This window comes from Chiloscyllium punctatum, chromosome 11 (assembly GCF_047496795.1).
Source record: "Chiloscyllium punctatum isolate Juve2018m chromosome 11, sChiPun1.3, whole genome shotgun sequence".
Taxonomy (NCBI): domain Eukaryota; kingdom Metazoa; phylum Chordata; class Chondrichthyes; order Orectolobiformes; family Hemiscylliidae; genus Chiloscyllium; species Chiloscyllium punctatum.
Window position 1 is genome coordinate 63,082,250 of NC_092749.1, and position 14,759 is coordinate 63,097,008.

The window sequence follows — 14,759 nt, forward strand, 5'->3', positions numbered from 1 at the left end:
AATCCAGAGATTAAGGTATGGGTGCATCTCCTGACAGGTAATTCTCTGGCTATGAATATAGTGAAGAATTGCATCAGTGTGATGAAGGAGAATGAATAGCATCCGGATGATGAAGGAGAGATTTTGGAGAAGAATACTTTTATAAATCAGACTGAAGGCTGCAGAGAAGTTGAGATCAATCAGCAAGCACCATTTCATCATTTAATATGTTAACTGGCTTTTCTTTAGGGCAGTTACACTTTTGAAACCGAGTGACAACCTGATTACAGTGAATCAAACATGAAGTTGCAGGCAAGATAACTAATGAGAGGAAGGGCGAGTAGGAGATGGGGTATCAATTCAAGGACAAATATTACATTGAAGATAATATTTCCCTGAAAGACACAGATACTGCACAGTAATGCTGGTAGCAGCATGTATGCTATTCCTAAATATTATCTTTAGATTAGATTAGATTAGATTAGATTAGATTACTTACAGTGTGGAAACAGGCCCTTCGGCCCAACAAGTCCACACCGCCCCGCCGAAGCGTAACCCACCCATACCCCTACATCTACATTTACCCCTTACCTAACACTATGGGCAATTTAGCATGGCCAATTCACCTGGCCTGCACATCTTTGGACTGTGGGAGGAAACCGGAGCACCCGGAGGAAACCCACGCAGACACGGGGAGAATGTGCAAACTCCACACAGTCAGTCGCCTGAGGCGGGAATTGAACCCGGGTCTCAGGCGCTGTGAGGCAGCAGTGCTAACCACTGCTAACCACTAACCACTTAAATCATCACACATAAAAAGCTGAGAAACAAAAGTTGTATTTAAATGGCCAAGCCTTGCACACCAAAAAACAATCAAAGAGCCTATCAGTCAAAGTGGATGTTTATAAGGGGAGAGTGTTAATCACAGAATTTTATTGGGGTGGGTTAAGATCTGTGGACAGTGAATTTCTAACAATATCAAAGAAGTCAGATGCCTCAGGGTTTGGTGGAAATTAAGTAAAGGGAGTAACAGATGGGTCTCATGGATAAGATCAACTCAGAGAACAAAGTCAGAGAGGAAGTAGAGAAATAGGCTGGTTCAGAAAAATGGTTTAAATTGAGGCACCTTGGGCAAGTTAAGCTTGTTGGACTAGATATTTTACTGTTTACAGGGCCATGATTCATTAGATACCAGCATGCATCACCCAACTCGAATTGCCCTGAAACAACTGGCAGTGAGGTGCTTTCTTGAGCCACTACAGTCCATGGGGGTAAGTATGCCCACAGTGCTGCTTGGAAAAGAATTCCAAGATTGGTCCCCAGAGACCATGAAGGAGTGGCAATATAGTTTCGACTGAGGATGATGTGTGGCTTGAAGGGAAATGCAAGTGGCAGTATTCTCTTGTATTTGCCTTGTCCTTCTAGATTGTAGGTTTGGGTTTGGAAAGTGTTATCAAAGGAGCCTTGGTGAATTTCTGAAATGCATCATGTGATTGGTACACATTTCTGTCAACATGCATTGATGGTGGAAACAGTGAATGCTGAAGGTGATGGATGGGAGGCCAATAAAGTGATTTGTTTTATCATGTATGGCATTGAGATTTTCAAGTGTTGTTGGTGCTGCACTTATCCAGCCAATTGAAGAATATTCCATCTCAGTTTGATTTGTACCTTGTAGATGGTGGACTGATTTTGGGGAGTTAGGAGGCAGATTACTCACCTCAGAATTCCTACCCACAGACCTATACTTCTAGGGACAGAACTTATATGGCTTGTCCAGTTCAGTTTTGTCAATGGTAACCTCCAGGATATTGATATGGTTTTTCAGTGATGGCAATGCATTGAAGGTTAAAGGGAGATGGTTGAATTCTCTGTCTTTGGAAACAGTTATTGCTGCCATTGGTTTGACATGAACGTTACTTGCCATTTATCATGGTAAAAACAATGACTGCAGATGCTGGAAACCAGATTCTGGATTAGTGGTGCTGGAAGAGCACAGCAGATCAAGCAGCATCCAAGTAGCTTCGAAATCGACGTTTCGGGCAAAAGCCCTTCATCAGGAATAAAGGATGGGCTTTTGCCCAAAACGTCGATTTCGAAGCTACTTGGATGCTGCCTGAACTGCTGTGCTCTTGCCATTTATCAGTCTAAGCTTTGATGTCATCCAGTTATTGCTATATTTGGACAAAAAATGTATGATTACCTGAGACATTGTAAATGGTGTTAAACACTGTGCAATCATCAGCAAATATCAGCACTTTTGACTTATGATGAGAAGCAGGTCACTGACGAAGCAGAGGGCTTTGGAGACTATGAATAACCTCTGCAGAGATATTCTGAGACTGAGATGATTAATGTCCAACAGCCACAACTATCCTTCTTTGTCTTGTTGTGACTCCAAACAATAAAGAGCTTTTCAACTGATCCCTCCTGACTTCAGTTTTCCTAGGGTTACTTGGTACCACTTTGAATAAAATGCTGCCATGATGTCAAGGTAATTCTCAACACCTCCAGAGTTCTTTTTGTCCACATTTGAATTTTGGCTGTAATGAGGTCAGGAGCCAAGTAGTCCCGGCGGAACCCAAATTAACCATAGGAAAGCAGGCTATGGTGCTAATCAAAGAGACTTAGGTGGAGGTACACTGTTCCTTGAGAGAGGAGTTGCATATAGACAAAGTAGTGAAGAAGACATTTGGCACGTTTGTCTTCATCGGTCAGAAAGCTGAGTAGAGGAGTTAGGATGTTGTGTTGCGACTGTACAGGACATTGGCGAGGCCACTTTTGCATTCAATTCAAGTTGCCGTTCTAGAGGAAAGATGTTGTTAAACTTCAGAGGGTGCAGAAAAGATTGACAAGGATGTTGGCAGGACTGGAGGGTTTGAGTTATAGGGAGAGGCTGAATAGGCTGAGGCTTTTTTCCCTGGAGCTGTCAGAGGCTAAGGTGTGACCTTAGGAGTTTGTAAAATCATGAGGGGCATGGATATGGTGAATAGCCGAGGTCCTTTTCCTAGGGTGGTAGAGTCCAAAACTAGACAGCATAGGTTTAAGGTGAGAGGGGAAAGATTTAAAAAGGTCCTGAGGTGTAATTTTTTCACGCAGAGGATGGTGTTTGTATGGAACGAGCTGCCAGAGGAAATGGTGGAGTTGTGTACAATTACAACATTCAAAATCTGGACTTGTATATGAATAGAAAGGGTTTGGAGGGATGTGGCAAAATGTTGGCAAATAGGGCAGATTGGGATATCTGGTTGGTGTAGATGAATTGGACTGAATGGTCTGTTTCCATACTATATAACTCGATGACTCTAAGTGCCTGATAGCACTGTCAATTACTCCCTCTATAACTTTGGTGATTATTGAATGTGGACTGATAGGGCAGTGATTGGCAAGGTTAGATTTGTCTTTATTTTTGTGGGCATCATCTACTTGGGAAGTTTTTGACATTGTTGGCTAGATGTCATGTTGTAGCTGTACTGGAGGAGCTGGCTAGAGCATGTAAGTTCTGAGCTCAACTCTTCAAAGCTGTTACTGGAATGTTGTCAGGTTTCATAACCTTTGAAATATCTAGCGCTTTCACATGTCTCTTGATATTAAACAGAATAAATCAACTTGGCTAAAGATTGGCATCTGTGATGCTAAGTACTAAAGGAGTAAACCCACTTAGCAACTCTCTGAAGTTGATTGGAAATGCTTCAGATTTATACTTTACACTGGCGTGCTGGGCTCTCCCATCATGGAGAGTAAAGATTTTTGTGTATTTTCCACAATTATCAACAATTGTGTAATTGTCTGCAGCATTGCACAGCTTAGATCTGATTCTTTGGGTGGTGGATAGTTTAGCTCTGTCTACTACACGTTGTAACATGAGATGATTTGCATGCTGAATCTTGGAACAACATCACCAGACTGACACTTCAGTGTTAGATGTGGCTGGTTCTACTCCTGATATGCCTTCCTGCACTCTTCCTTGAACCAGGGGCATCCATCTGCTGGAGGATAAAATGTGGAGGGGGACATGTTGGGCCATCATTTTATATGATATTGATTAAAATAGAGATATTAGGTTGAATACAATTCTGCTGCTGATAGCCTAAAGCACCTCATGGATGCAGTTTTGAAATACTATGTCTATTTGAATCTATCCATTATTAGCACTGTGTAATGACAATAAACATGGGGGAGGATGTCCTCAATTTGAAGATGACACTCACATTATCAAAAGGACTGTGCAGGTGGTCGTTCCTACTGTCATGGTCAGATGCAGTTACAACATTGGCCACGAAGTCAAGTTGGCTTTCCCTTGTGTTGGTATAATTAAAGAAATCAATTAAAATAAAAAGTTCTGAAAGACGAGTATTTTGGATTCAAAACATTAACTCATTTCCTTTCTTCACTGATGCTGCCAGACCTGCTGTGTTTCTCCAGCGCTTTTCGTGTTTGTGTTTGGTAAAGAATTCAGTGAGATTCATAACCACCATTAAACTAGTTTTTCATCATAGTTGACGTGGCAGAACCCATGTGCCCAAAACTTCAGTTTAAATTTCTGGATTATTCACCCAGTGACATCACCAGTAGAACTAACACTATACGAGTAGAAGACAGAAAATTCATTTTAAAAAACCGATGGGATAACCTTTACTTAAAGAGAGTACACACAGCTCACAAAAAAACACATATCCTTACAGCCCCAAACCGGTATGAACAATCGCCACTGCTAACCAAAGTTCGGCTGATAATCGACCATACAAGGCACATTAATTAAGAATTTATTTACTGTCGTACCTGACAGTCTTCAAACTATGGAAGCCACCATTATCGTTCCCACAATGCCAAACGACAGGAAATCGCCCATGCCGCATGTGCAGCCATCTTACTAAAGGAGCCCATAGCCCACAACCGGTTTGAATGGCCATCTTAGTAAAGGAGTCCGTAGCCGAGTTCAAATGTAAAGGCGAACATAGTCGATAGCTGAGACTGATCACTATTTTAGTAACGGATAGTAACCCGCGCATTGTAATTAGCCCTTAGGTCAATCATGTGTGATCCTCGTCCCTAGAGAACTAATGTTACAAGTGCATGTTAGCTGGAACAAGCATTTATTTTTAAAAACTCTTAAATTACAAACAGCTCCGATTACATGAAGCCCTGGTGGTATGAGGTAATGTTTTCACATATAAATTGTTTAGGATGTGGATTGCATTGCCCAAAGGAGTTGTGGAGATTAGGCGAGTCTTTCGAAAGGAAATTGCACTGAAGAGGAGACAAAATGTAAAGCAACCTGGAAAAGGCAAAGAGTAACACTGCGTTACTTGCTTCTTCATAGGGTCAGAACAGGTGTTAGGTCAAATGGCCTTTCTAACTGTTCTGTGATTCTATTTGCTTTTAAACAAATCGGAAAAATATAATTTAAAAATCCAACATGTATGGCATGTATATTAATGTTGTTGAGCTTCTCAGTTGAAAACTATTGCTAATTTTATTTCAAACTGGATACGAATTTAATTAGGAGGTAGTGCGGACTGCAAATGCTGATGAAGGCTCCTTGGACGCTGCCTGACTTGCTGTGCTTTTTCCGCCGCCACACTTTATCGACTACGAATTTAATCAGTTCTTTTTTGGGATATGTGAAAGATATTACTATAAGATTTCACTTCTTTAATTTGGGAAGTGAATTAGGTCCACTAGCAATTGAGCAACCTGTGGTAAAAGTGCTTTTGTAGGATTGTCTGTTGTGGTTCAGTTCGTAGGCCACTCTACAAAAAAATTGGAGATCCGAGTCCCATTTGAGTTTGAATATCAAGGTTGACATGTATTAGGAATGCTGGATTGTTGCAAGTGTTGTCTTTTGGATGAAACCTTGTTTTGTCTGCTCTTTCAATTATTATAAAAGAATTATTTTGAAGATGGCAGAGGGTTTCTCCCTGCCGTACTGACCAAAATTTATTCCTTAGCCAATATCACTAAAAACGGATTACCTGTAATTATCACATGACTTTTTGTAGGACACTTGTGTACAATTTGACAAGCTATATTTGTTACATTCAAGTTACTTGCATTTCAAAAATACTTAATTGTCTTTAAAGTGCTTGGTATGTGTTGTGAACATGAAAGGTGACATAACTAAGTGTTTTACGTGATCAGGATTGGCTGTGATTCCTTTTTGCAGTTAAATAATCCAGTAATATGTTTTATAAAAATAACTATCACCGTTAAGATTTGCTATTGCAAGGTTTGTAGCTCAGGTTGAGGTTTAGGGTATAGGTTTCCTCGCTGAGCTGTAGGTTTGATATCCAGACGTTTCATTACCTGGCTAGGTAACATCATCAGTGGCGACCTCCAAGTGAAGTGAAGCTGTTGTCTCCTACTTTCTATTTATGTTTGTCCTGGATGGGGTTCCTGGGGTTTGCAGTGATGTCATTTCCTGTTTGTTTTCTGAGGGATTGATAGATGGTATCTAGATCTATGCGTTTGTTTATGGCGTTGTGGTTAGAGTGCTAGGCCTCTAGGAATTCTCTGGCATGTCTTTGCTTAGCCTGTCCCAGGATAGATGTATTGTCCCAGTCGAAATGGTGGGGTTTTTTTCATCCGTGTTTAGGGCTATGAGGGAGAGAGGGTCGTGTCTTTTTGTGGCTAGCTGGTGTTCGTGTATCCTGGTGGCTAACTTTCTTCCTGTTTGTCCGACGTAATGTTTGTGGCAGTCCTTGCATGGAATTTTGTAGATGACGTTGGTTTTGTCCATGGGTTGTACTGGGTCTTTTAAGTTTGTTAGTTTTTGTTTGAGAGTGTTGGTGGGTTTGTGCTACTAGGATTCCGAGGGATCTTAGTAATCTGGCTGTCATTTCTGAAACTTCTGTAATGTATGGTAAGGTGGTTAGGGTTTCTGGCTGTGTTTGGTCTGCTTGTCGTGGTTTGTTCTCATAGCCCTACACACAGATGAAAAAAACCACCATTTCGACTGGGACAACACATCTTATCCTGGGACAGGCTAAGCAAAGACATGCCAGAGAATTCCTAGAGGCCTGGCACTCCAACCACAAGTTTAGAACTAGGGTGAGGTGGGGGAAGGGGAAATGAGGAAACTGTTGAAGTCCATATTGATGCTCTGGGGTTGAAGTGTTCCGAGGCGGAAGATGAGGCGTTCTTCCTCCAGGCGTCGAGTGGTGAGGGAGCGGTGGTGAAGGAGGCCCAGGATCTCCATGTCCACGGCAGAGTAGGAGGGGGAGTTGAAATGTTGGGCCACAGGGTGGTGTGGTTGATTGGTGCGGGTGTCCCGGAGATGTTCCCTAAAGCACTCTGCTCGGAGGCGTCCAGTCTCCCCAATGTAGAGAAGACCGCATTGGGAGCAACAAATACAATAAATAATATTGGTGGATGTGTAGGTAAAACTTTGATGGATGTGGAAGGCTCCTTTAGGGCCTAGTTCTAAACTTCCAGCTCAGCACTGTCCCCTGACTTGTCCTACCTGCCTATCTTCTTTTCCACCTATCACCTTCATCCCCTCCCCCACTCACCTATTGTTCGCTATGCTACTTTCTCCCCACCCCCACCTTCCTCTAGCTTATCTCTCCACCCTTCAGGCTCTCTGCCTTTATTCCTGATTGAGGGCTTTTGCCCGAAACGTCGATTTTACTGCTCCTCAGATGCTGCCTGAACTGCTGTGCTCTTCCAGCACCACTAATCTAAAATACAGTAATTAGTCATGGATAAACCCCTTAATAATGTAATCCTTGATTTTTTTTTATTATTTGATTAGATTCCCTGCAATATGGAAACAGGCTCTTCGGCCCAACAAGTCCACACTGACCCTCTGAAGAGTAACCCACCCAGCCCCATTCTCCTACCCTATATTTACCCCTGACTAATGCACCTATCACTATATGGGCAATTTAGCGTCGCCTATTCATGTAACCTGCACATCTTTGGATTGTGGGAGGAAACTGGAACACCTGGAGGAAACCCACGCAGACACTGGGAGAACGTGCAAACTCCACATTGACAGTCACCCGAGGCACTGTGAGGCAGCAGTGCTAACCACTGAGCCACCTAATAACTGTCAATCAATGTCTTTGACATTGCAAATTAACTGTGAACAATTATAAGAAGTATATGACCAGATTTTCTAAGGAATGGCAGCCTCATGCAAATTGCCACTCCATCTCTTTTTTTTTAACGAAAGGCGAGAACTCTGCACTTCTGACAGGAAATTCTGATCAGGGTTCCTTCAGAAATGTGGAGCTGTAATTCAATTCTGACATTCTTTGATAGGGGGGAAACCACAATCCCTACTCACAGCAGTTGTGTCCTGTATTCTGGAATTTTATGGTCCCAAATCAAAGAGAGTTACTTTGACAGCTGCTAACAAATGGCAAGGCCATAAAATTGTCAGCGAGTTCTCAGATTGAGGTTGAGGTTCTGAATGTCGGTTTGCTCGTTGACCTGGAAGGTTTATTTTCAGACGTTTCGTCACCATATTGGGTAACATCTTCAGTGAGCATCTGAATGAAGCACTGGTGGTGTAGCCCACTTTCTATTTGTGTTTGGGTTTCCTTGGGTCGGTGATGTCATTTCCTGTTCTTGTTCCTTAGGGGATGATAAATAGGATCCAAGTGAATACCGATACAGTGTACTCAAAAATAATGGGAACCATATGAACACAGTCCACTGATTTTCTCAGCAACAAACCCAAACAAGTAGACAAAACACATCCAGAAACCTTTAGCCACTCTCCCCTATATCAATAACATCTCGGAAATGACTGCCAGACTACTCAGACCCCTTGGCATCATGGTAGCCCACAAACCCACAAACAAACTAAAGCAGCAGCTAATGAATTTGAAAGACCACAAGCAAAACTAATGTCATTTACAAAATACCTTGCAAGATCTGTAACAAACACTATTTTGGACAAACAGGCAGAAAACTAGCCACCACGCTAGATGAACATCAACTAGCCACAAAAAGACATGACCCACTTTCACTCGTATTCTTACATACGGATGAGGAAGGATAACACACCCATCCTAGGACAAACCAAACAGAGACACGCACGAGAATTCCTAGAAGCATGGCATTCGAACTGAAACTCTATCAACAAACACATTGACTTGGATTCCATTTACCATCCCTTGAGAAGAAGAACAGGAAATGATGTCACCACTAAAAATGACATCACCAACCCAAGGAAACTCAAACATATAAATAGAAAGTGGGCTACACCACCAGTGCTTCATCCAGAGGCTCGCTGAAGATGTTACCTAGTATGTTGATAAAATGTCTGAAAACAAATCTTCCAGCTCAGTGAGCAAACCTACATCCGTAAAATTGTAAGGTTAGGGTACTGGGAGGGGGGGGTAGGGTGCCATGTAATTAAAGTGTCAGGTGGTTGTGTACTAGTTTGGTAGGGTTCCAGTTGGGGAAGGTGCAAATATGTTAGATAAATAGGGTGCCAGATGGGTAGAGTGTCAGATAAGTAGGGTGCCAGCTGGATAGGTTATCAGCTAATTTGGGGGTAGGGTGCCAGTGACTGTGTACCGAGTGTTTAGAGTGCTAGGAAGCAAGATGACATGGGGACCAGGTAAATAATGAAGGTTTTAGGGTAGGTCTGGGTTGGTGGGAGAAATTTGTTCAGTTAAACAGGACACATTAAGGATGCCAGGATGTGTAATGTGTTACAGCTGCAGTATGTGTGAGCTTCTGGATGTCAGTCTGATCAGGGCACATGCAATTGCAGTAAATGAAGTTTGAGTAGGTTCAGCTCAGAGTTCATGAGCTGTTGAGGAGTTGCTTATAAGTTTAAAAAAACTGTTTAAAAGCTTTATACTGTACTATTTTCCATGAGCAAACCATATGCCAAACTGGTTCTGAAGGAGGGTCACTGGACCTGAAACGTTAACTGTTTCTTTCCACAGATGCTGCTAGACCTACTGAGTTCTCCAAGCAATTTAAGTTTTTGTTTCAGATTTACAGCATCCATGATGCTTTATTTCATACCAGACCATGGTATCGTCTGGTCTGAGCTTGCCACCCTGGTAGGTGCAGTCTCAGCCATCTAGAGGATTGCCCAGCACAGTAGAAAGAAAGGAAATGACTGTGTCCACTCCACCAGCATGCCACCATGTTCTCTCCAATACCTCAGTCATTCCGTCTTTGCCACCACAGCATCACCCACCAGGCTCATGCTCTACCACTCTCACTGTTGCTTGTAACATCTTCCCTCACTCACTCTCACCCACCCTGATCCCCAATACCACCAACACTGCATGCCTTCTGTGCTGCCTACTCACTTGCTTGGGCCACATGCACCAATGTTAATAGCAGTGCTATGCACTTTCATCTGTCTTAAGATCAGTTCTTTCTTATTCCATGAGGAAAACTGCCCATAATTGGGTAAAAAGAGTCCAACTGAGCCCAACATTTGGCTCCACATCCTTTAGAAGAAGAGAAACCTGAATCTGCCCCACCCTCCCTTTCCTAGTCCTCTCCATTTCCATCTCCGGTGACTGACTAACCATGGGCATCTACTACAAACCCACCAACTCCCACAGTTATCTTTCCACCCTACTTCCTGTAAAAACGCCATCTCTTATTCCAAATTCCTCTGCTTCTGCCGCATCTGTTCCCAAGATGACCAATTCCACCTTAGAAAATCTCAGATGGCCTCCTTCTTCCAAGGTCATAACTTCCCTTCCCAGGGACGACGATACCTTCCAGAGTATCTCCTCCACTTCCCACACCACTCACCTTGAACCTCACCCCTCCCAACGCAACCAGGACAGGAGCTCCCAGTTTTCATCTTCCACCCCACCAACCTCCACATACATTGCATCATCCTCCACCTACAAACAGACCCCACCACCAGAGAGATATTTCCCTCCTCCAGTATGTATGAAGCCTGTGGCAGGACCACAGAGAGTACCAGTACTTACTTTACACTTGGGGCACACTGACGATACTCCCACCTTAAATTTTGAAGGACAGTCTGGGTCCAGATGGACCCTCTGAAGAATCTTCAACTGCATGGCATGCGTCCTATTACAGATTGAAATATTTCTCGCATTTTCACAAATATCCTCTCATGTCTTAGAGGAGATCTCAACTCCTAACTCTCTCTCGCAGACTTCACATAGTTGTTCAATATCATCCGAGGAACCATCTCCAACAGATGATAAGGAGTACTAACTGAGAGCATGCCCTTGGCATGAAGCACCCTCTTCTCTGTATGGGATCTGTAGGAGTCGGTCAAAAGCATTGTTTCTTTTTGAATAAAATTCCTAATCTTGAAAAACAAAAAAGGTCTCTGCTATATAATCCATACTTGCAGCTTATTTGGTCAAAGGACATTATTGTTTCACCGTCAAATAAGTCACCCAAACAGGAAACTCCCCTAGCTGCCCAGAGTTTAAACCTGCAGTCTGTTATCCCTGGCCGAAACTCCAGCATACCAACTATAGAGACAATGAAAGATGTTTTAGATGTGTTACCCTCACTCTGCTGCATTGCTCTCCATACTTTTACAGTATTAATCATTGTTGGATTACGATAGTATTCCGCAACTATCCTCATTTTAACTAAGAACAATAGGCTAATATGAGGACACTTTGCCTGGGAGGCCTCAATATCCAACCATTTTGATGCTGGGTCCTCACAAACCCAGTCACTCTCAAAACATAAAAGGGAGCTTAATTGATATATTTTAATATCTGGGAGGTCCACTTCCCCCAGCCCTTGGAGCAACTGCAATTTGGCAAACTTAATAGGGGCTGCCTGTGGTGCCAGATAAAAGAGCTAAACCAGCCATTAAGTCTCCGAAATGTTTGCCTGGGAAAAGTCAAAGGAAGCATTTTCATCGGGTATAGCAAACAAGGAAGGACATTAATTTTAATAAGGGCTACTCGACCTAACCAGGATATTGGAAGACCCTCCCATCTTTGAAGATCTTGTTTAATCTTGTCAAGCAAGTGGACAAAATTAGCTTAAATAATTGATCGAAGACAGGAGTAACAAAACTACCTAAATAAAGAAAATCCCCCTGTGACCACTCTATGACTTTATGACTCATCCTTAATATCAGATTCCCCCAAGATCTCCCATTGGCATAGCCTCCAGTTTTGAAAAATTAAGCCTGAAAAGGAGCCAAATAAATTAAAACATTGTATCGTATGGGGTACAGATACTACTGGGTTTATCGAAAGGATAAGAACGTCATCCGCATACAATGTAATCTTATGTGCCTTTGATCCCACTTCTGGGGCAGTTATGTTAGGATCCCTACAGATTGAACCACTGGCAGAGACTATCACCAATGTAAAAAGTAGATGTGAGAGAGGACAACCTTACCAACTTCCCCTACAGATACTAAAATTACTGGATCTTACACCTTTATCAGTATAAATGACCTTTACTCACCTGATAAAGACTTCACCTAGACCAAACTGTTCTAATGTGTAAGAAAGATATGGCCAGTCAACCTGATCAAATGCCGTCTCTACATCTAACGAGATCACTAATCTCTGAATTTAAAGAGGGAGAATGTGGATTCTGGGTAATCCAAGATGGAGGATGGGAAAAATGTCTGGCTGGAATAGCTGCACCTTTTTTGAGGTATGTTAAGTGTTGAAGGTGATTTCCTCGAATTCCAGGAGCGGCAATTACTATTTTATATGCTGTTGCATTGTTTTGGAACTTTGGGAAAAAAAGTCAAAATAATAGCACTTTTGAAAGGAAGAAGAACAGACATAGGAAGCACATGGCGAGGTCATTGCAAGAGAGAGAGAGAGAGAGAGAGAGAGAGAGATAGATAGATTCACAACTGCTCTTGGAGAAACCTGTTGTGAGAGATCACAGCACAGAAACAGATAACAAATGTTTTAAGTGTGGTCTTAAAATAAGTCTGCAGTAGTGAGTAGTGTGGGTTCTTTCTTGATTATATGTTTTATTGAGATATCTTTCTTGACTAAACTTAAAATATAAGCCATAACTATTAATTTAACCTGAAGCAATGTTTTGTAGAGGAATAAGACAGTGCTATTTTCTGGGTCTGTAGATTGAAAGAAGCAAAAATGGCTGTTAGTAGAGTGATATGCTCTTGTTGGATGCGTGAGTTAAGGGAAAATTTACGGGTTACTGAGGATTGCATCTGCAATAAATGCCATTGGTTGCGAATCCTATCCGATCGAATGCATTGGTGGGAGAGGCAGTTAGAGGCAAAGAGAAATTTACAAGATCAAGGGAGTGTGATGGATGGCAGTTATAGGAAGGGGGAAAGTCTTAGATACAGTTACATAGGTGGGTTAACTCCAGGAAAGGTAAGAGAGGAAAGCAGGTACTGCAGGAGTCTTCTGTGGCTATCCCCATTTATGTTATTTTAGAAAATGTAGAAGGTGATGGATTTTCAGGGGAATGTAGCATGAACAGCCAAGTTTCTGGCATTGAGACTGGCTCTAATGTAATGAGAGGTATGTTGGGTTCCAAGCAATTGATTGTCTTAGCGGACTCTCTAGTCTGCGTGACAGACAGGTGTTTCTGTGGCCAGCAGTGAAAAATCAAAATGGTGTGTTGCTTCCCTGGTGCCAGGGTCGAAGATGTCTCAAAGAGGGTGCAGAATGTTCTCACGGTGGAGAGGGGCCAGTAGGAGGTCATTGTCCACATTGGAATGAATGACATAGGAAGGGAAAAGGTTGAGGTTCTGAAAGGAGATTACAGAGAGTTAGGCAGGAATTTAAAAAGGAGGTCCTCAAGAGTAGTAATATCTGGATTGCTCCTGGTACTACGAGCTAGTGAGGGCAAGAATAGGAGGATACAGCAGATGAATGCATAGCTAAGGAGTTGGTGTATGGGAGAAGGATTCACATTTTTGGATCATTGGAGGCTGTTTTGGGGTAGAAGTGACCTTCCAAATGGAGGACGGGAAAAATTTCTGGCTGTAACAGCTGCTCCTTTTTTGAGTTATTTTAGGTGTTGGAGGTGATTTCCTCGAATTCCAGGAGCAGCAATTACTGTTTTATATGCTGTTGCATTGTTTTGGAACTTTGGAAAAAAACAAGTCAAAACAACAGCAGTTTTAAAAGGGAGAACAGATAAAGGAAGCACTTGGTGAGGTCATTGCAGGAGAGACAGAGAACCTGCACAATTACCGCCTTTGCTGTTTGAATTCATGCATCGCTGGATATCGGAGTGCATCTGGGAAAATTAACAAACTGAAATTCACAACTGATCTTGGAGGAACTGTTGGGCGAAGTTCACAGCACAGAATCAGATAAGTTAATCGTTGTTTTAAGTGTGGCCTACAGAGAATCTGCAGTAGTGAGTAGAATGTGTTCTTTCTTGATTATATGTTTTTGGAGATATGTCTTTTGATTAAACTTCAAATATAAGCCATAACTATTAATTTAACCTGGGGCACTGTTTGTAGAGGAATAAGATGGTATTATTTTCTGGGTCCGTAGATTGTGAAGGAGCAAAAACGGCCTTTATTAGAGTGATTTGCACTTCTTGTCAAATGTGGGAGTTTAAAGAGAGTTTAAGGGTTACTGTGGATTATATCTGTCATAAATGTTGTTGGCTACGAATCTTATCAGATCAAATGGATCAGTTGGAGAGACAGTTAGAAGCAATGAGGAATTTGCAACAGCAACAGTATGTGATGGATGGCAGTTATAGGAAGGGGGGAAAGTCTCAGATACAGTCACATAGATGGGTTAACTCCAGGAAGGGTAACAGAGGTAGGCAGCTAGTGCAGGAGTCTTTTGTGGATATACCCACTTCAAACAGGTATGCTGTTT

The 14,759-nt window shown here is 42.2% G+C and overlaps 2 protein-coding genes across 5 annotated transcripts in view; one reads left to right on the forward strand and one right to left on the reverse strand.

The window, feature by feature from the left end:
- Positions 1-4,839, reverse strand: part of mtif2 (mitochondrial translational initiation factor 2) — a 54,471-nt gene extending 49,632 nt beyond the window's left edge. Inside the window, exon 1 of one of the 2 annotated variants that reach the window (XM_072580939.1) lies at positions 4,762-4,839. The gene's annotated coding sequence lies outside the window, so the exon portion shown is untranslated. Of the gene's footprint in view, positions 1-4,190; positions 4,211-4,761 lie in introns of those variants that run through there. The other variant, XM_072580940.1, reaches the window with a different exon arrangement.
- A 107-nt stretch (positions 4,840-4,946) lies between these two features.
- prorsd1 (prolyl-tRNA synthetase domain containing 1) overlaps positions 4,947-14,759 on the forward strand; it is a 29,150-nt gene continuing 19,337 nt past the window's right edge. Inside the window, exon 1 of one of the 3 annotated variants that reach the window (XM_072580943.1) lies at positions 4,947-5,137. In XM_072580943.1, the coding sequence (XP_072437044.1) occupies positions 5,133-5,137 (5 nt within the window). In that variant the 5' untranslated portion in view covers positions 4,947-5,132. The other 2 variants (XM_072580944.1, XM_072580942.1) reach the window with 2 other exon arrangements.